This window comes from Culex pipiens, chromosome 1, assembly GCF_016801865.2.
Source record: "Culex pipiens pallens isolate TS chromosome 1, TS_CPP_V2, whole genome shotgun sequence".
NCBI classification, from domain to species: Eukaryota; Metazoa; Arthropoda; class Insecta; order Diptera; family Culicidae; genus Culex; species Culex pipiens.
Window position 1 is genome coordinate 134,125,496 of NC_068937.1, and position 23,058 is coordinate 134,148,553.

The window sequence follows — 23,058 nt, forward strand, 5'->3', positions numbered from 1 at the left end:
GGATTCATGATCAAGGACAAAAGTTACCCCTTAGGACAAAGTTTCACCAAAAACATTTTAATTAAGTTGAAAAACAACAGATTAAAAATAGAGGATTAAGAAGATCACTCACTTATTTACAGTTAATTTGTGAAATTTCAAAAGTAATTTATACAAACCATTCTTATGAGTCACACCCTGAAACAAAACGCTTGCTTTCGAAGAAACAAGAGCAAAACACGTTTTATTTTTATTTTTTGTAACTTTAATATAAAAAATAATTCATATAATAACTCTCGCTTTCCAAAACGTGGTGGGGTGGGGGAGGCTCGACGTGTGTCATCGTCTTGTCTTCATTTCGCTAAACTTCCATTTCTCGCCCCATCCGTGTTTGTCATCACTCCGTCTCCGTTTTTTGATACCCATCCACCGGATTTACGATTTTACGGCTTTGCAATTGTGTCGTGCTTTTTTTTTCTTTCATTCTGCTGTTCACGGTGAACTGTGCTACTTGCTGAAGCGCACACAAAAAGGGCTTCACTCTTCTTTTTCTTTTTTGTTTTGTTGTTGTTCAAGCAGCGTGGCGCCTAATTTACAAAAGCCATTTTCTTGATGCTTGCAAAGGCGGACAACACAACAATGCCTATTGATTTTTTTATGATTCTGTAATGTACCTTTTTGTAATTTTTTTTTCTTCTCTTAAATCGATGAGAGGTTGAGCAAAAAATGCACACACACCAAAAATTTACTTTGTTTGTGTCTTTATAAAAAGAAGTTTCGAATAACAGTTGTAAAACTAAACAGGTGAAAAAACATTCATTTTAGTACGGTCCCAATGCTGCAAAAAGGTGACACGGATGCGCCAAGTTAGTTTCTTACGTTTTAAACACTATGAAAAATCAGCTACACCTATCTAACAATGTTGTTGTTTTCTTCTTCTTCTCCGGTCACACATCCACTTATCACGCTAAAAGGTCAATGTTACGAACTAGGGCGTTGTTAGATGATTTCATGTACTATAAATATCAAATAAAATATATTGCAATTTCATAACCGCGTGTGGTTCTTCAATTTCTTTACTTTACACATTATTAACTCGTCCGTGTTCTGTGTTTCATCCGCTAACCTTTATATTACATTTAGAACTAACGTGAAGACACTTAAAAAAGAAAAAAAAATTGTAAAAACCCGACCCTTACGAGATGGGGAAAATGGGGAAATTGTTTTACTTTCATACGTTTTGCCTTCAAGGTTTTTCTTGCGAATTGAAGAGATGACGAAAAATTTAGCAATCGCATAAACTGCGCTTTATTTTGAGCAAAATCAAAGAATTTTCCTTAAACAATCGTGGATTATTCATTCTAATGCTTTTTGAGATGTGAAGCCATTGTCAAACTTGCGAATGATTCATGAAATTACAAGAAACATTGCCACAAGAGGCGATACCACTGCCAATATGCTAGTATTCAGCATGAATTTCCTGCTCGCCGCACTCAGGTAGGCACAGTTCACTTCACCATGAACTGCAGTTTGAATTTGTTTGAAAGCAGCTATTTTTAAAACATACAATGTTTTAGGGCGATAGTGGAATTTTTGCAATCGATCAACTTATTTTGAATCGTAATTTCACGAAAAAAATAACGTCATTGAAAAATTACGACCAACGATCGAAAAAATATGACTTTTTCAAATAATTTCAGAATTTTTATTTTATTAACGAGTTTTGGACTTTTTCTTTCTGAATGTATATTTTTTTTATTTAATCATGTAAAGAAAATTTAAATTCCAGAAATTACCAAATTTAAAAAGGATTGAAGATTTTTAGATTTTTTATTCAGTCCAGACTCGATTATCCGAAGGTTTGTATGGGACTTCTGATAATCGAATCATGACCAAACAATTTATTTTTGTTTTTTTTTTTTATTTTCTTTACCCTAAAACATCAAATTCGAGTTCTGCTACTTCATTTTAGTCAAAATTGAATATTTGATTGCTTTTTAAATTAAAAAATGATTTTTTTTCAATATGTTATTACCGCCACTTTAGCCGCCATCTTGGATTTAAAAATTCTATATCATTGTAGTTTATTGGTCATACTTAAGCTCGACCATGATAAATATGACAACTAAAAAGATATTTTTTTCGTGATTCAAATATCCGAAGATTCGATTATCCGAAGTGAAATTTTTCCGAGGCCTTCGGATAATCGAGTTTGGACTGTATTTTCAAATGCAGGAATACTAGAATTTGTTTAGATTTTGAAATATGCTCTTGAATTCGAACTTTCAAAATTAAAAAAGAAACAAATTTAAATTGTTTAACTCAAGAATGTTTGAATTTTACAATTTTAAACTTAAGAATATTAGAATTTCAAAATTAAAAATTTAGAAAAGAATTAACTAAATTCTAGCTTAAATTTTCAAAAGGTCCTATCTGCATAGGAAACCCATGACTCATAGGTTGTTTTGAAATTTTACTCTAGAATTTATAATCTTTGCATTTTTTTTTAAATTTAAGATTTTAGAATGCTGGAATTTTACAATTTTAGAAGAATAAAATTTGAAAATGTTAGAATTTGAGAACTTAAGAATTTCAATATTATAGATTCCAGAAATCTAGATTTTTTTTCTTATCGCAGAATTCTTTTCAAATTGCAAAACTCCTTTTAAATCGAAAAATTATTTTTGACCAGCGTGTGTTAAAATATCTTAATCTTTTAAAGTCATGAATCTGACACAAATTTCAGATTTATTGCAACGTTTTATCTTATAGAAATTATAAAACAGCAACATTCACATTTTTGAAACAATGAAAAGTGTATCGTTTAAGCAAAAATAATAACGTAAATAATGCTATTACAAATTTCAATCGTAACTTCAAAATCAGGATCAGTTAAGCTTGAGCGAAAACAAGATTTTGAGACTAAACATTCAAATTAAAATTTGAAAGTATTTCTGATTCATGAAATAAAGCCCCACGAGGCGATACCACTGCCAACATGCTAGCATTCAGCATGAATTTACTGCTCGTCGAACTTTGGTTTGCAACATTCACTTCACCGTGAACAGCAGTATAAATGTGCTTAAAACCGCTCAAAATCGCGCTATTTCCGTAAATTTTTCGTCATCTCTTCAAGCCGTTCGAATGAAATCTCTTCAACAATTTCAATGTTGCCACAAAATGCAGCAAAAATCTGAATATATTATATGTATGTGTGTGTGCTTTCGTGTGTTTTCTGGCAAGAAAAAAAAGCTTCTTTCAATAAACAACTGCCTTTTTCTGTGAGTGGGTTTGCTTTAAACGCGCGCGCGCGCACGCGTATGCTAGAAAACAATTTTGGCACATTTTGTTTTTAATTCATGTTGTTTTTTTTTATCGCGCACACACATTTTCGCTTTTGAAATTCAACTTTACTGTATTTTGGGTTTCGAACCGCCTTGCTTGCGTTTTTTTTATTTCGTTTCAGCTCTGTACGCCATTTCCGGTTCAGATTTGCGGCAAAATCGGGTACATGTTTAAAATTTTGACTAAGCTTCTCAATGGTTGTATAAATTTTGGGATCTCTGTGGAACAAGACTCACAACAGAAACAAACAGAAAAAAATAATAATATCTTAACAAGATGAAGAGGAGAAAGAAGAGGGGGCAAAAAATGCAACATAAATGATTTATGGTTTTGTGTGTGAGTGCGTGTGTTTGTTTTTGTTTTCTTGCTTGGGGGGTGGGGAGTTGAACCATCCTACTTCTTCGTTCGTCTTATCACACGACTTGTCGTCCTGCTGCTGCTGTTATTGTTCTCGGTGTCGATAGTTCGTTTAACGGTTCTGCTGCTGCTGCTGCTGCTATTTTTACCTCTAAGGCTATCGAAAACATCACTTAACCTACTGTTGTTGTTGTTGTTGTTGTTGGAGCTGCTGCCGCCACTTCCGGATGGCCACCAGGCCATTCGTCCTCCTCCTCCGGATCTACCGGCGGTTGTTGGTCTACGCCACCGTTGCCACCACCAGCCGTCGTCAACGCCGTCACGAGCGTACTCTCAAGAGTGCTTGACCTTGCCGTTGAGCTGGCGGCCGCGCGGACTTCCGGCCCCGGAACCCGTCGGTGAGGCTGCTGCTCCTGCTCCGCCGATCGCGTACTCGGTCGCGTGGTTCGCCACGTGCTGGATGCCCTTCTCCATGCAGGACTGGTAGATGGGCTTCATGATCTGTTTTCCCAGGTCGTCGATGTGTGTGGAGGGGCGGGGCATGTGAAGAAAACGGAAACGAAACAAAAAAAGGAGAAGAAGAGAAAGAAAACGGTGTGGTGAGAACTGAATGTAGGCCAAAATGACTAGCTAGCGAACAGGGAGTGAGGGTAATTTTGAGTTTGTTTGCAAATGTTTTAAGCGATAGAATGCAACGAAAATCGTTAAGTCTTGCAGAGTTAAAAGCCCAAAATTGATTTCAAAAGATCTCAAATTTATAAAACCTTAAAAACACAATTAGATGATATTAAATTAGTAAAAGTTAACTGAAAAGCAGAGAGTTCGAAATATTTCTATCGTACTTAAATACGAATCCCTCAAAAAAGAAAAGAGAGAGAGAGAGATATAGAGCGCTCGCAACTCTCCGCTCATTTGTTGCCATTTGTTGGGTTAAGGAGGTATTAGACTATAACAAACAACTCGCATTTTTTCACAGTTTTCCTGCTTTGTTTTTTTTGGGAGCTGGACAAAATTTTAAACACGAAGAAGTGCGATTTTATTTGTTTGATTGTCTTAGTCTAACCCCCCTTTTAAAGATCAAAAATCATTCGTGAGCTACCACGCTTCTAAGCAGCCATACGATTTGAATAATCGCTTCACACAGCTATCCAAAGTAGAGAGCCTATATGGAGAGGCAAAATGTTATTCGCTCGGGGTTCTATTCGACAAGAATGAGGTTAGAATCACTTGAAAATATTTATAATCAAAAAAAGAGATAACTCGTTTTTCTCAAAATATTTTCAAGCGATTTCAACCGTGTTCCTGCAAAGCAGTGATGGAAGAATCTACGTCAAAAGAAAATCTTTTGACGCTCATCAAGCGAAAAAAAAATCGGAAGGGAACTTGGCTCTCCTCTCTCGCGCACGAAAGATCGTCATCATCATCTGGTTAATTTGGCGGAACACCAATTTCACTACTACCACAGAGAACAGATGTATATCATTGAACAAACAGCTTTGAAAAACGTGTGTAAAAATTCAAACCAAAATACGTTGAAAAGAGCTAGGGTGTGCACCATCCGCCTAGATAGCGCCACTTCCAAAATCATGATGGCCTACAGTAGCAGAACGTTGGACCATCTATTCACAGCTTAACATTCCGTACGAACGACATCAGACCAATATCTGACTGCCCTTCATCAGAGGGTTGTAATTTTACGCACCAAAGAAGGTAAACAAAACGAAATCGGACATAACATGTGTAAAGGAACTATTTTAAGTTGTCGCTTGATAAATCATTTTTGAATAAATTTTCTGTTATATTTTTGTTAATGTTAATGCATTTTTTCATTATTTTTAGTCAACTGGAATTATACAGAAGTGAATTTTATATTTAAACGAGGTTAACATTTATTTTCTTTCCAATTTATTGAGCCGTTTTCATTGTTAAGTCAAATATTCTCAGCCGCGACGGTGGCGCCGCCAAGCGTATCCTGCACACTCTAATTTCTTTGATGCAAGATTGTATGCAACGCATTTTTTTTTAATTTTCACGGTTTACACACAAGTTGGAGCCAAGATGTACATCTGTTCTCTGTGCTACTACACTTGTAGGTGTAACGTCACACGGCGAACAATAACCCGTCACATTTCGTAGATGAACAATTTTTGTAAACAAGACGAAATAAATTAATTTTAGTGGAGCTAACAAAAAGATTCACAAAAAAATCATCTACTGATTGATTTTCTTCGAGAAGTTCGGGAGCGATTTTCTTTTGCGTGATTCTCCTCCTCTCTCTTTCGCGGGTGAAGAAAGGTCTAAAGCGAAAAAGATTTTTTTTTTGCGATTATCCATCCCTACTGTAATGTCTTGTCCCTCGATTGGAACCCTGAGCCAGCAAAATTTTATACCAAGCAGGGATGGAATAATCGCAAAACAATCTTTTCGCTTGCGAGCTTTCTTCACCCGAGGAGACGAATCACGCAACAGAAAATCGCTCCCAAACTTCTCGAAGAAAATCGATCAGTCGATGATTTTTTTTGTGAATTTCTAGTCAGCACCAATGCACATTTCGGAGGAGATTAAAAAAATGCAATTCAAAAATGTTTTATTACGTTAAAAAACTCCAGAAAAAACATATTGTTGTAAAGAAGACCTTCTAAATTTACTCATTTTAATTTTTTTATCAGAATAAATCTTGCCGATAACTAAAATATTTAAAAAAAATATTTTTGCATTTTTAAATCTTCTTGAATCGTTTAGTGGCCTTCCGTTTGCCCAAATAAGGCATTTTCCAAGATATCGCCCAATGAAAAATGTGGGCAAATTAGATGACACCGAGATAAAAAATAATTTCTCTCAAAATGAGTTTTTGAGGAGGCTGTATCTCAGCCGTAAACAAAAGTCCCTAAAAGTGACTAAAATTTTTATACGTTGCAATTTTTAAAAATGTGTGAAGCTTTTTGCAATTTGCAAATGCTTGTTAAATTTTGTAATGCTTCTAAAGAACTGTAAAAAGCGCAAAAGTCTTATGTCTTGTTTACTGCCGTTCTACGCATAATTGTCCCATGTTCAAAAAAGGGCAACTGAGAAAAACGCGATTGAAATTTTTCGATCGATTTCTGTGTTTCTACGCATAATTGTCCCGTGGGTCCCTATTCACCCTATATGTCCCTAATCACCCCGGTTAACATTTTATCACCCTTATTTGTAATCCTCTTGCAGTTAAACATGTAAACAAGATAAGATGCTTCGTAAAACTCATGATTTCGTGATAGAAAATACTTGGTGGGACAATTATGCGTAGAAGTTCAACGATGGGACAAACAGACTTGGTGTTGTTTTCAATGATTTTCAGAACAAAGTACTAGATGTTATGTGTTTTTCTGAAAGTATACGTAAAACTAAACGTAAAAATGATATAAAGTCAAAATCGTCCAAAAATGACATGGGACAATTATGCGTAGAACGGCAGTTTAGTGCACAAATAAAGTTTGTTGTAAAATAATATCACCATCCTAAGCATTGAATTTCTGGCATAAATATCTCTATTTTTGGACTATCGAACGTTAAACATTGTAAATTTTATTGAAAATGGTGTTAACGTTGAATAGCTGGCAACGCTGCCATGAGATATCGCCACTTTAGTTATATTTATGGAAACATAAGGTCGAATTTTGTAAACTAGATGACGAATATGGGAAGACATTTTTTTAGGAATCTGGCAACACTGACGAGGGATATCGGTACCCAATGAAAACTTTGGCTCGAGCCAAAATTCTCACTGGGTAAATTTTCGAACAAAGATTCCAGTGATGCCAAATGTACAGATTTGTATATGCTTGCACCAAACTTTTGAAAATTTTCATTAAAATGTTATTTGTTAAGAGTGTTTGTGAATGTCTATATTTTTTTTTAAATTTTAATGCCGAGAATTTAAAAAAGGCACAAAAAGAAGGCAAACATTGACAATCATCACCCTAGCTAGCTACAAATTACAGCATAGCCAGGTAGACTGCGTTAAATTAACCGCAATGCGGATTACTTGACATAAATTCAGATTTAGCACATTGGTTAGATTACTTTACAGGAAGAGAATAAAATTGAAGCCACCTTTGCTGCGATACCTCTCACACAAACAATACTTACCTTTCCCGCGCCAAAATATCCCCCAACAAGCAAAACAAACAACAACAACCAACTTGACAAAATAAAATCTTCATTCTTGATGCGTTCTTCGTCTTCTTCTCAGACGCCGGAACGGCTGTAAACACCAACGGAAAAAAACGAGTGGTCAACAACAGAGATGCGCTTGTCTTGTCTTGGCAAAGGTTTCGCAGTTAGTAGACTATCCTCCAAACTAAAGATGATTAAACTGAACTTAAGGGCAAATCACAAAACACACACGGCGTTCAGATTTAGATTCTTTCGCTTATTTAATTTAATTAGAACTAGAGCTAAGAGGGGACGAAGGGGGTTTCGGGGGAGATTCTCTCTAAACAGGATTTTACACCAGTTTAAGCAACTTGAGCGCGTACACCAGCTCGTCCTGGTGCACGTACAGCACGATGCCGAGGCCGGTGAGGCAAAAGCAGGACGCAAACCAACTTACGTTTTCCCAGAGGAGGTTCGCGATCTCGTCTAACCGCACGCCAAAGTCGCTCAGCTCGCCGCTGTACCTGTAGATTCAGAGAAAGTGGAGTTTAGATAAGGTTGATGGACATTCAGTAGTGAACGCTCCTACCGGATGTAGGCCCACGTGGCCAGCGTGAGCAGCGCGACGCCCATGATGAGGTTGGCAAAGTTGGCGAACGTGTACAGGCCGACCAGGCCGAAGATTCCGCTGAAGATGTACATGACGACGGCGATCGCAAAGTAGACGGCCGGCGTCCGCGCCGCCTTGAAGATGTTCTTGCTTTCGTTGTGCGCCCGGAACGTGCCGAACTGTTCGTCCAGGTCCTGTTCGAGCTTTTCGCGGTACTTTTCCGAGAACTCTTCGCCGCCCATCTTGCGCTTGGAGGAAAACTGAAAAAGGGAAACATCAACGGGGGGTCTTAAAGGAACCATGTCTATAACCCACCTGATGCAGTGCTTTCTCCTTGATCCGGCCGTGCTCCGAGTCGAGATGGGCCGAGCTGAGGTACGGCTTGTTGCCACCGCAAACGTCCTCCATCAGCTGGGCGTAAATGTCCTTGGCCGCGGCCACCGCCGTCAGGTTGTTCGCCTCCGCCGTCGCCACCAGCATGCTCTTCGGTTCCGGCAGCTCGTTGCCCTTGTAGATCGCCATGTACGACTTGAAGTACTGAACCAAATCCCGCGCCTTCACCCGCTGCCCATTAATCTCCTTCGGAATCAAATTCTCCGGCCCCAGCAGCATCGGCACCAGCTCCTTCAAGCTGTTCTTAAACTCGGGCGTAATGTCCGCGAGCCGCCCGTCAAACGTCTGGTTCGTGGCCACCGTCAAGCCCGGATGCGGCATCAGAAAGCAGGCAATCTCCGTGAAACAGCTCGCGATGTGACGCCGCAGCGACTGCAGCTCCGAGTGCTGCTTCTCCTGCACCTCCATGCGTCGCTTCAGCAACACCTCCCCGCCCAACGCACCGTACTCGGCCTCGTACGGAAAGCTCCAGTCGCGCACCAGAAACTGCAACCGCTGGAACGGCTTCTTGCCGCTGTCGGCCAGCGCGAGTCGGCCGTACTCGGTGAAGAGCTGCAACGAAAATACAATTTAAAAGAAATCCAACAAAATTTCAAGAAAAGATAAATTACCTGAAGATGCTGCAGGTCGTCCTCCTGGATGTTCTGGGACAGGTTGTAGATCTGCACGGACGAGAGCATCGTGCTGAGCGCGAACACGGTCGCGCAGTCCCGCACCGTGCTCTGGCTGTCGAAGGTGCCCTGCGTGTCCAGCAGGATGATGGCGAGCTAGCGGGTAGGCGAGAGCACAATTAGTACAGAGAAACCTATTTTTACGCGGTGGCGTTACGCTTTTTTTTACTCATAAATCATACAATATGTTTGCCAGCTTCAAAAAGTGTTTCGACACTCCACATTCTTGAAGGCTGATTTAGTTTAGTGACGAATTAGTTTGGAAAAGTCATAAGAAATAAAAATTGGTTATGACTTATGCTGCCGTTCTACGCATAATTGTCCCATGTCAGTTTTGGACGATTTTGACATTATTACATTTTTAGGTTTAGTTCGATGTGTACTTTAAGAAAAGTACATAACATCTGGTACTTTGTTCGGAAACTCATTAAAAACAACACCAAGTCTGTTTGTCCCATCGTTACACTTCTACGCATAATTGTCCCACCAAGTATTTTCTTACACGGAATCATTAGTTTTACGAAGCTTTATGTCTTGTTTACCTGTTATATAGCAAGCGAATCACAAATAAGGGTGAAATACTGCTAACTGGGGCGATTAGGGACACATAGGGCGAATAGGAACCCACGGGACAATTATGCGTAGAAACACAGAAATCGGTCGAAAAATTTCAATCGCGTTTTTCTCAGTTGCACTTTTTTGAACATGGGACAATTATGCGTAGAACGGCAGTATGATTCAGACAATAAACTAGCTACACTCAAACCCGATGGTTTGACACCAACTGTTGTCAAACGAACGGGGTCAATTTTTAGTTTGACACCCCTTTTACACGGAGTTCACTCACACTATCAAACGTTTGTTTTGATAGTGTGCGTGAGCGCCGTAAAAAGTAAAAAGTGACAGTTCGTAGCTTTTTAGTTTGAAGCCTGGTCTACAATAGGAAACTCGCAGGATCGCAGATGCAAGCGCAAGTTTTAAACTCATGCAAATCAATCTGATCTTCTACAATGACAATGCTGCGGTGCTGCGATTCTGTACTAAAATCGCAGACCGCAGGTCGCATGTTCTAAATTTTGAAATAAATGAAAATTTTCGCAGGATTTCTGCGTTGACAGTTCCAAATGGGAAATCACAGCAACCAACGCAGCTCATTGTAGATACTCGCAGGAAAGTCTGCGTATTTAGAACGAAAATTTTTCACATCTGTCATCGCGGCGCAGCGTAGGATCGCAGCAGTTTCCCGATGTAGATCAGGCTTGACTTTGACCAACCAACGGGGTACAAACTAAAAAAGTGTCAAACGAAAAAGTGACCAACCACCGCGGGTTGAGTGTAAAACAGACATTTTACATGATTTATGAACTTTTTACCCAACATGGGCAAATTTAGGAAAGAAGTTAAACCACGTTTTTTTTCTGTAAATAAATCGCTTATCTTCCTGATGGAGCACCACTCCAAATTTTAATTTTAATTTTTGCATGTATGAAATATGAACATTCGAACTCTAAAATTAAAAAAAATATTCAAAAATTCAAGAGCTCTAAACATTAAAATATTCTAAAAAAATAAATGAAATTCTGTAATTTTCAAATTCCAAAATCATAAAATTTTAATACTCCATAAAACCACAATTACAGAAGGAAAAAATAAAACCTTCCAAAAATTCCAAAATTAAAAACTAACTTAATCCACCTATTTGGTTGGTGCCTTCCTCAATCTTTTCCAACAATGGGTGATATGTGATAAGATGGGTTTGCACACAAATTTCGTCTAATTTCGTTAAATTCCGGAATCCAAAAAACACACATATCACTCAAGGGCTCATAAGTGGTATCATAGCTTGAGACAGGGTTGCCAGATCTTCAATGTTTAAGACTCGTTTGAAAGGTCTTTCGATTACCTTACCAACGATGGGTCGGATGATGGATCCGGACATTGTTTACATACATTTAAGTGAGATCCGGCTACAAAAAAGTACATAAATATCACTTAAGTGGTCAGAACTCGAGACAGGGTTGCCAGATCTTCAATGTTTTAGACTCGTTGGAAAGGTCTTTCGATTACCTTACCAACGATGGGTCGGATGATGGATCCGGACATTGTTTACATACATTTAAGTGAGATCCGGCTACAAAAAAAGTACATAAATATCACTTAAGTGGTCAGAACTCGAGACAGGGTTGCCAGATCTTCAATGTTTTAGACTCGTTGGAAAGGTCTTTCAATTACCTAACTAACGATGTATAGCATGATGATGTTTGGTTCAGTTTACTGCCATTTATTTAACTTCAGAAAATATACAAAAACACATTTTTATACATAACTTTTGAACTACTTATCGAAACTTCAAACAATTCAATAGCACCGTATGGGACCCTAAACCAAGTCGAATGCGACTGGTTTGGTCAAAATCGGTTCAGCCAGTGCTGAGAAAACTGAGTGACATTATTGGTCACATACACACACATACACACACACACATACATACAGACATTTGTTCAGTTTTCGATTCTGAGTCGATATGTATACATCAAGGTGGGTTTTCGAGCTTTAAATAAAAAGTTCAATTTTAGAGCAGGATTATAGCCTTACCTCAGTGAGGAAGGCAAAAATTATAAAACTCTTCAATCAAAATAATCTTAATGTACTAATATTTCAAAACCCATAAAAAAAATTATAGACAAAATCCATATTTAAAATTTAAAAATTCTTACAATTTAAAAAAAATTACAATTAAAAAATTTTGAATTTCAAAATTTCATACAGCCTATGCAAATATTTTTTAAAGTTTTTGTCCCTTGGCTCTAGCTAGGGTCGAGGGGGGAGCAAAAAAAAAAATTAAAAATATAAAAATTGAAATAACAAGCCATAGTCTCAATATCTGAATGCAAAAAAGTGTTTTAAAATGCATTTTACACTAGTTCAGTTGTAATCATTAGTTTTCAAAAAAATAAGTTTTGACGAAAACAAAAATACTAAACATCGAAAATTTTCAACAGTTTTAATGTTTTTTTAAATCAACCCAAACATGCTGAAAATGATTCTAAACGCAGGGGAATGCCATTTAATTTTTAGCAGGAAAATTCTGACATTCTAATACATCTAAACATTAAAATTCTGGAATTTTAAAATATGTAATACATGTCTAAAATTAAATAAATCTGAAATTCTACGTCCCCAAAATTCTAAAATTCTAAAATCTTTAAGTTCTAAAATTCTAAAATTCTAAAATTCTAAGATTCTAAAATTCGAAAATTCGAAAATTCGAAAATTCGAAATTCGAAAATTCGAAAAAATCCTAAAATTCTAACATTCTAAAATTTTAACATTCTAAAACTCTAAAATTCTAAAATTCTAAAATTCTAAAATTCTAAATTTCTAAAATTAAAAAATTCTAAAATTTTAAAATACAAAAAAAATAAAATACTATCATAAGTTCTTTTTTCATTCTTTTCAAGAAGTATGCTTTGATTTTTCGTTCTATTATTTGATACCTCCCGCTCTCGACGGTCCCATCAATATCGACAACGAGAGAGTCCACTGTATAAAATTTTAAATAATTCAAGTTCAAATATTTAAATGTTCTAAAATTTTTATTTATTTTTTATCAAAACATTCAACAATTTTGAAATAAAAAAAGAAATTCTAGAATTCTGATATTCGGAATATTCTAAATTCTATAATTCAGAAATTCCAAAAAGTCTAAAAGTTTAAAATAAAAAAAAAATCAAAGTTTAAATTTAAAAAAAATATATTTAACCTTCTAAAAAATTCTGACATTCTATATTTTGAGTCCAATTTCCTATTCCAGGGTTGAATCCATTAGAATGTGTTTTAAGTTGGTAGTTAGTACTTGTTTCGTAAAAAAGCTAATACTGAATTATGTTATTATGTGCCAATATTGACTGCTTCATATTCAATTGACCTGGAAACCTACCTTTTCGCCGTTCGGTTTGTCATGCAGAAAGATATCGGACCACATCAGGATGCCGGTCGTGTCCCGTTCGCTGCCACCACGCCACGAAAATCCCGTCAACGGTTCATTTTCATCCCCCAGCCACTCTGACGCACTCTGGTGGTGAACGTACTAAAAAGCAGTTTAAAATCGTCTCATTAGTTCAAATTTCAAGCAGACACACCCGAGTTGGAATTACCTTTGAGTACATGAATCGCAGGAAAAAGTCCAGCAGAAAGCTTTTGCCCTTCCGGAAGGCACCGGCCACCGAAATGACCACCACCGACCGGTCCTTGATGCTGTCCTGGAGCAGAATCTCCGTCAGGGCATCCTCGTTCAGGATGAACGTGTGGTCCTCGCCCGCCTCGACCACCTGCAGCGGTTTCGCGTCCATGCTGCTTCCCTTTAATTTTGGACCACCCTAGTCTTCGTCGTCGTCGTCCCGCTTCCCTAAATCGGTAATTGCTTCAATTTGCAGTTGTTTGCAATCTGGAACGGAGAAAAACATTACGTTACAATTTCAAACGAAAACGAACGAAAAAACACTCCTTTATTATTTCGATAAAATTGCCGATCGAATGGAGAGCAACACCCAAAAAACAAAATTATGACATCGCGAACGAAACGAGGAGATCTTTGCGGTGATCGCGAATGGTTTTTGGACACGATTGCAGCGGCACCTTCTCGTGGATGATCGACGGCCGCTGGAAAATTGCGTTCCAAGGTCGTCGTCGTCGTCGTTCGTTTTTAGTCTATTAATTATTTAATTTAATACGCGTGAGGGTGCGTTAAGTTCGCTGATGACTGAAATTTCCACCGTTTAGGAGCGCTGTGATTGAGGTGTTACGAAGCATGTGATGAGGAATGAACATTTTTATTTGGGGTAAATTTGATAAAATCATCATTTGATTAGTTAACCTCAACGTTTTTTGCTTTTAAATTTTACTTTTTTTTTTATTCTAAGGGAGGTTATAATAAATTATTGTTAAAATGCTTCAAAAAATTTCGCCCACCTCTTACACGCGTGTGCCATGTTAAAGCTTGAACATAGCTTCTCATTTTGATGATGTTAACATCTTGTTGTGATCGTGCTATCTTGTCGCACGTCGATTTTGGGACAAATTAAGTTGAGGGCGCCATTTTGTGCAGCTTTTAATGCCTCAACCTTTTGATCTCGACAGTCCCTTACGAATTCAATTTCAAACCTGAGATATTCAACAAATACCAAACTCCGTACATTGTTGTCACTCTTCATATAAAAGAAGTTTCGGTCGGATTGTGCTATCTTGACACACCCTGAAAATTGCTGCAATTGCGACAACTGGCCAAAAGAATCTCAGTCAGAACGCGTTTGACACACGTACATGCCCGACTACTGTTAACATTTTTAATTATAACTCGGGACTCTGGCAAAACACAATTCAACCAAACTAAACATGTTTGTTATTGTTTACACTGAGTGCTCTCATTTTTGTTTATTCAAGGTCAAACATTAAAACTCGTTTTTGTCGGAACGTAAAAAAAAGCGTGGGGACCATTCGAAGATCACGTAACGTTGTTCTTGATTTGGAGGGGGTCATTCACAAATACCGTAAAGTAAAATTTCCCCTTCCGAGTGCCAGATCGCAAAATTAAGTGAAAAAGGGATTTCCGAAAAAAAAAATGTGAAGATTTCAAATTATATTGCGAATTTCAGAGATTTTGCAACAATCGTGCAAGTTGTAAAAAGCTCTCCAAAAAAGGTCACACAAGGCTCAGTCGCGACACGCACCACTCTAGGCGAGCGGGGGGGGGCAGGGGGGCGAAGGAGTAGGATTTCAAGTGTGCAAATATTTGGTGTGCAGTTATGATTTGCACAGGGGGAGAATTTGGTGCAAAGTGTGCAATAGTGTCTTCACAAAAGTTGTTCCAAATGGGAAGGGACAACGTTTGGATTGGTTGAAAATAGGGATGTTTCATGATTAGGGTTTTTTATTAATTTTTTTGAAAAAATGACGCAAAATCGCTTGGTGCCATCGATAAATTTCTACGTGCTTTTCCTAAGGAATGATTATTTTTACAAAGCAATTAGTTTGGTTTCAACGGCTGAAAACATAGGTAAAAATTGAAATGATTGAAAAACTGAACTAAAAAACTGCCCAGAAAAGCATATTTGTTTCACCAGGGTTTTGATATTTTTTGTTAAATGTAGATTCTTTTCTCCAACTTATTGCTTTGTAAATAGCAAAGTCATATTAGGATGGTGCAAATTTGTGTTATATTGGCTGATGCACAAAGTGATTTGCCTAGTTTTTTTTAAATCGTTTAAATTTTTTTTAAATTTTGTTTGGTCTTCACGTCTTTACATCCCTTTAAAAGAATTATATTCATTAGGGAAGTCAGACATTACTGTTAACTTGAATGAATTTAATAAACATTATTATTATTATTATTATTATATTAAAAAAAAAAAAAAATGTGACAAATATATATTTTTTATTTTTTTTTACTCTTCAAATTTTTAATTTATTACTGTTTAATTTTTTTTTTTTGAGGATTCAGAATTTTTAAATTTTGTGAACTTTTTAAATTTTTTAAATTTGTTATAAATATTTTATTTATTTTTTTAATTCTTAATTTTTTAAATTTTTATTTTTCTATTTTTTTTATATTTTAATTTTTTTAACTATTTTAATTTTTAATTTTTTTTTGCAATTCCACTGTGAAACTGTCAACTTTTCCTGCCCTTCTGGAGAAACGAAACGGCCTACTTTTCCCTACCAAAAATAACAGAATGGAAAATTAATACCTTTCAATAACAGTGCTGAAAAGTTCTACTTTTCAGCACTGAAATGGGTGCTGAAAAGTTGAACTTTTCAGCACTAGTATCGAAAAGTAACATTTTTCAATATTGTTTTGTTTTGAACGATGAATTTACTAAACACATGAATGTTTAACATAAAATTCCATTAAATAAGCCTTTTCGGAATTGCAAAAAATGTTGTAAGCAACTCGTTGCAAAACTTGATTTTTTCAGCACTCGTCGTATTTATCCAACTCGGTAAACCTTGTTGGATAAATGTACAACTCGTGCTGAAAAAATCTTCTTTTTGCAACTTGTTGCATAAACTACTATTAACTATTTAAGTTTTTAAAAGGTTTTTTTTACAGTTTTAATTTTTTTTAATTTCTAAAATCTTTTGAATTTTTATTTTTTTTAAAACCTTTTAAATTTTTGAATTTGTTTATTTTTCTGATTTTTTTTCCGTGCTCAATTCGATTTTTCCTAGCTTGATTCGATTTTTCCGTGCATGATTTCATTTGATGCGGTAGCAAATATGCTGGATACCGGGCAGCAAAGCAAAGCAATTTGTATTGATTTGACGTTTGCTGAGGGTGCCGAAAAGTTTGGTTATGTTCTGCTTGCAAAAAACAATACAGTAATGGTTTTTCCTTTGAATATTTTAATAATAAAAATCTCTTTTATAGAAAAAAATCGAAAATGTTATCAAAAAAGAAAAAATGCAATCAAAGAAAGATTTTCGTATGGAACTTGAGCAACAGCCAACCCCCTAAAACCTAACCTAAAAGTTAATATTGATGTTTGAAAGGTAGCCATAGTTTAATTTCGCTGAGAAATTTTATTTTACTTTTGAATGAATAAAAAAAAACATTTTTGACAGTTTACAGAACCCTACAAAAAATTAACAAAGCTACAAAATTACAACACGCTGATATTTAAGGCATATTTGAATCAACAAAACGTTTTGTTGATTTGAAAATCAAGATTTTTGTTAAATCAACGCTAAACGTCAAAGCAACTTTTTCAAAACAAAAAAAGTTTTTGGTGGAATAGAGAAAATCAAGGTTTGTTTCAACGCAAAATTGGCCTTGATTCTACAAAATATTTTTCTGCGTGAACAAAGTCAAATGCACCCACATCAAATGATCGAGAGCAAAATGACCAAGATTTTGTTAACACTGAGAGGATTATACTCTTGAATAGTCGATCGTTTCCATCTCTTATAACTATACTATCTATGTTCTTCGCATTGTTTTGGTCGGCAGTTTGATTATTTTTTACACAAGTAAACTTATCTTAGAATTGACCTGAGAGTAAAATGCTCTCGACAGTTTCGTGCTTTATTTGGCTTGGTTGAAGAAAGTTCAAACAAAATCAAACCATCCACATTAACGACCCCCGGGTCTTTTGTGGTCTCTATTGCAAGTTTCTGCTCGAACCTAGGAGTCCGAAGGCTTGAATGGGGAGAGCACCCAAACCTCTTTCTACTCCAAGGAACCTTCCACCCCAGTGTTTGAACTGACGACCTTTGGATTGCGAGTCCAACCGCCGCCAGCGATTCCACCGGAGTAGGCTTGGTTTGGTGTGTTGTTTGTACTTATGGCATGGAGACGACTCCTACACCTGGAATGACTTAACGGCCTAACAACAACCAAGGCCGGGACCGACAGCGTAACCATTCGGCCACGCACTGCCTGTTAATCTGTTAATCTCACCAGATAAAAAAAAAATTAGTATACTGCAATCAACATCGGCGATCAAATTAATCAAACAAAAAACGAATCATCGGTGAGTGATCTGTCCCAGAGCTGGGACAGCAGTCGTTGCCGGTCCTGTCGGCATTCAACAGTTGTGCCCACTTTTTTGTTTCTCTCGCTGCGTGTCGTCGTGAGTGATGTCCCGTGAGAACGAACGGAAATTTTTGCACTGCTTCTCAAGTTCAGTCACTTGTCGTGACCAAAAATAGAAACCCCTGTGCCTAGTTTAAACTGGTGGATTTTTTTGACATGATTTATTTTCTTCTTTGTCGCAGGATTTGTACTGAGTGGGCTTGAATTAGATTTGGCAGGCCCTACCTGTTGCATTGCATGCAATAATGGAACATGTTTCGGGGAGGGACAAATGCGCTAATTGAACGTGGAATTATTTTTAGTTTGTCTGAGGAGTGAAAAACTGAATACGAGTCGATTTAGTTTCAACTAATTTTACAGAATTGTGGAACCAGGTCAAGATTCAACTAGTTTAAAAGCCTTTCAAGTCTGTTGTTCAACCACCCACAAATGAGTGGCCTGACCTTGACTTTTTAAAGATCTCTGCAACCGCCAGCTGAGAAAACAGCGGAAACCACAAATCTTTCCACTGGTGGTGCGTTTGTTGTAATATCTTCACAAACCACAACCAACAGCCTTGTTTAGATGCTGCTGCTTGGTTGGTTGATGCACTTTATGACCTGCGTGAAACAAATCGCTAAGGGTCAAATGGCAATCGATTTAGCTACCAAATTTATTTTGGTGAAACATTTATTTTTCAAAAGCTGCATTATTTTATTTTAAGTTTTACATTTAAGAAGAATTTAAGAATAAAGAAAATTTAATAATATACCAGCTGGGTTTGTTGTAAATGATATTTTCCTAAGAATCCATTTGTTACGATGATGAGAGAAGAATAAACTCACTTTTGTCTTTACAAATCTCGTCCCTGTACGCTCTGATTAATTTACAGAGGCTTTCAAAGTGTTTGCTACAATAGAACAATCTTAGCTTGAGAGAACGCCAATTTGACGTCATTTGAACTTTGATTTCAACGACTAAGTTACATACATCTCTTTTCCTCTTTGTTGACGGCTCGCGCTGCAGCTTCTTACAAATGTCTAACGAGCCTGTCCCTCTTTGTGTTGCAGTTTATTTTAATTTTGTACGGATTTCACGGTTTTTATGCCAGTCGAGACTTTGCTCGAACAAGTCACGCATATTAGGTGCCAGAAAACTTTGTACAATTTAAGACAGTAAAGAGTATTAAGTGACGATATAAATTAAATCCAAGCAAATCGAAATCATTGAATTCCAACGCCGCAATTGATGTCATAGAGCCCACCTAAAGTGAATATTTTTCCATCCCATTTAGTAATAATAGCAGCGATTGAGCGGAGCTCGTGAGTGCAGCACCGACTGAGGTTACTGATCATTTTAGTGTGTATATATTAACGCTTGCACACACACACATTCGGGAAGAAGCAATATAGATATACCTACAAAATAGTGTACGCCAAGATGTTGTTGAGTAGGTGGAAAGAAGTGGTTTTATAAAACAGAATAACAAAACAAAGTAGAAATACACCCTTTTTCTGCCCATTTCTCCAATCGGCTTATCAGAATTTGATCATGAATTACAGCTTTCATAAAGTGTTTTTGACTATTTTAAAGTAATAAATAGCTCAAACAAAATTGGCTCTACCATCTTGAGCTTCGCGTTCAGGCGCACTCAACGAAGCCATCACTCGGCTGGGAACAGTTATTTAATTTTTATTTTTAGCCATAAAATCTGGTCTGTCTGCTTGGGATGAGTCGTTCCTGCCCCCCTCTCCGTCACTCTCTCGGCGTTCCTTTTTTTCCAATGAACCAAAACTGTATCTGTTTGCAGGGAATAAAGTACGTTTGGTGAATTTGACGTTTGCGTTTTTGATTTATAACCCCTAGCTAGAACTATTAAACGAAAGCATTTGTAATGGCCTAGTTTCCATAGTTCAAGTGGGTTTACCTCCTTTTGAATAGCTTGATGAACAAATCTCTTGACCTTTTGAATTGAATTCCTCTTCAAATGTTGTTTAATTATTATTATTTATTATTTATTATTTCTCTGCCTCAGATATTTACACCAACAATTTTTTTTAAGTTTTAACGTCATGATTCGAAATCCGGACACTTAGTAGCCTATCATTTTCGTTTTAGCTGGCAAAAAATCATGTAATAAGTTGGAAATGTAGAAATATCATCAGGATGTAGTACAAACAGTCAATTTTAAGAAAATGCATGCAAAATATGTCTTTTCTAACCATTTTTCATCAGAATTTCAAAATTAAAATGACTTGTTGTGCTTCGAATCCCGGACACTGATGAAAGCTGATTCGAAATCCGGACACTTTTGATTCGAATTCCGGACACTCGATTTTGCTTATGAATCGCACAAATTTGGACTGAAATTTAAGAGGCAGTATTTGTAGATTCTGCTCGGTTTGTTCTAGAGGTCGTATCGAAGTGCTCCGATTTGGATGAAACTTTCAGGGTTTATTTGTCTATACATGAGATGAACTCATGCCAAATATGAGCCCTCTACGATATAGGAAAGTGGGGTAAAACAAGCATTGAAGTTTGAGGTCAAAAAAACATGAAAAATCTTAAAATTGCTCGCATTTCCGTAAAACTTCATCAATTTCAACTCTCTTAGATGCATTTGAATGGTCTTTTGAAGCACTTCAAAATGTGCTATAGACATCCAGGATTGGTTTGACTTTTTCTCATAGCTTTTGCAAATTACTGTTGAAAATGGATTTTTTTAAAACCTTAATAACTTTTTGCAACAGCCTCCAACACCTATACTCCCATAGGTCAAAAGTTAGGGAATTTCATGGACTATAAGCCTACGGTATTAACTTTTTGACCAATCGCAGTTTTTCTCATAGTTTTACAATTTTTCTATAACAAACATTTTACAACGTTGGTTTTTGCCCTGTAGGCTTCCATAGCGGCACTTTTTGGTCTCAATTTTGACATATTCGGGTGTTGGAATTTTGAATTTGATTGGAAAAAATGCCATTTAGAATTAATTAAAATATTATTTAGCATTTTGTCGGATTATGGGTAAAACAGGTATTCGCCTACTTGATACAGCATTTGACGTATTGAACACAGGGTATGAAAAATCTAACTTTTTTTCATAAATGTTTTATTTAATTATTTTCTTAATCAAATTCATAACTCCAACATCTCAATCTAATGTAAAATTTTCTGAGGATTCCGAATATGTCAAAATTGAGACCAAAAAGTGCCGCTATGGAAGCCTACAGGGCAAAAACCAACGTTGTAAAATGTTTGTTATAGAAAAATCGTAAAACTATGAGAAAAACTGCGATTGGCCAAAAAGTTAATACCGTAGGCTTATAGTCCATGAAATTCCCTAACTTTTGACCTATGGGAGTATGGGTGTTGGAGGCTGTTGCAAAAAGTTATTAAGGTTTTAAAAAAATCCATTTTTAACAGTAATTTGCAAAAGCTATGAGAAAAAGTCAAACCAATCCTGGATGTCTATAGCACATTTTGAAGTGCTTCAAAAGACCATTCAAATGCATCTAAGAGAGTTGAAATTGATGAAGTTTTACGGAAATGCGAGCAATTTTAAGATTTTTCATGTTTTTTTGACCTCAAACTTCAATGCTTGTTTTACCCCACTTTCCTATATCGTAGAGGGCTCATATTTGGCATGAGTTCATCTCATGTATAGACAAATAAACCCTGAAAGTTTCATCCAAATCGGAGCACCTCGATACGACCTGTTTCACATCGGTGAAAAACTCGCTCTTAAGTGAATAGCATTCTTTAGGTCTAAAATAAGCTGTTAACATCAATACAATCGATAGTTTGTATAAAAAATTACTTGAATTTAAGGAAATCAGAACCATAAATTTATGCTTTGCCTCCCCAGCGCTTCGAACGCCTATGAAATATTTCAGCTGAAATGCTTCACAATTTTGGTAAACTCATGTTTTAATTTGATTTCATTGTTTTGGCATTGGCTACAGCGTCCAAACATATTTGAAATAAAAGTTGATGTTAGAATTCATCAGATAACACAGTTTTGACAATAATTATGCGAACTTATATCAAAATAATTAATAAAACAAGATGATGTGTCCGGGTTTCGAAGCGTCCGGGAATTCGAATCATGACGTTACTCGGATTAGTTTTCAAAAGGACGCAAGAGCCATTGGTAAACAAAGCCCTTTTTGCATCGGTACTCGACCTACTTACGAGAAACCAATTTCAAAAATGCTTGAGATTGCTCATTTACACGTCCTTCAAGTGCGCTATACTCAAAACAAATGAAATATAGTTTCAATTTGGAGAAACACGAAAATTAGTGCCGGAGGTCACGGTGGCTCTTACGGCTTTTTGAAAACTCACCCGAGTAATGTTTTATTTTTAAAATTTCAGATAAGAATAGATTTTATCATTAAAAAAAACTAGTTCAATCAATTGTTAGGGGAGCGTTCTTTTATTACGTAACGCAGTAGGGGGAAGGAGGGGGGGGGGTGTCGGAGGCCGTGTTACGCTCAATACAAGTTTTTTAAAATTTGTATGGAAATTTTGTTACGAGGGGGGGCGGGGGTCTAAAAATCCGATTTTTTGCGTTACGTAATAAAAGAACGCTCCCTAACAACTTAAAATAAATTGTTATTCTTTAAAGTTTGAATCCAATGAGACTATTGCCTAAATACTTTCATGAATTCTTAGCTATTTTCAACAAATTTGGCCGGAGCATAATTATTTTAACATAGATATAATATTCAATTGATTTATGAAGTATTTTGTATTTTAAAATGCCGTTTTCACGGTGTCTGGACCATAGAGCATATGCCTGAAAATATTTTTATCGGATTCCTCGGACACCAAAAGTTGCGTATTTTACCCAGTTTTTATTTTCAAAAAATCATACCTCGGAATCCTGTTGATGAACCACTCCCATTTTTGATTACGTTACGTTGAGTTGTCCAAGGAATCCGATAAAAATATTTTCAGGCATAGGCTCTTTGGTCCAGACACCGTCAAAACGGCAT

General features: G+C 36.5%; 1 protein-coding gene across 2 annotated transcripts in view; it reads right to left on the minus strand.

Annotated features, from left to right (window-relative positions):
* Positions 1-221: 221 nt before the first annotated feature.
* Positions 222-23,058, minus strand: part of LOC120422574 (atlastin) — a 29,461-nt gene continuing 6,624 nt past the window's right edge. The window contains exons 2-9 of one of the 2 annotated variants that reach the window (XR_005606149.2): positions 13,647-13,936; positions 13,430-13,579; positions 9,430-9,585; positions 8,741-9,370; positions 8,405-8,685; positions 8,273-8,339; positions 7,810-7,924; positions 4,041-4,182 (exon numbers count right to left, since the gene is read on the minus strand). Coding sequence is in view for 1 of the 2 variants with exons in the window: in XM_039586060.2 (XP_039441994.1) it covers positions 4,015-4,182; positions 8,273-8,339; positions 8,405-8,685; positions 8,741-9,370; positions 9,430-9,585; positions 13,430-13,579; positions 13,647-13,841 (1,647 nt within the window). In the remaining variant the exon portion in view is untranslated. Of the gene's footprint in view, positions 4,183-7,809; positions 7,925-8,272; positions 8,340-8,404; positions 8,686-8,740; positions 9,371-9,429; positions 9,586-13,429; positions 13,580-13,646; positions 13,937-23,058 lie in introns of both variants that reach the window. The other variant, XM_039586060.2, reaches the window with a different exon arrangement.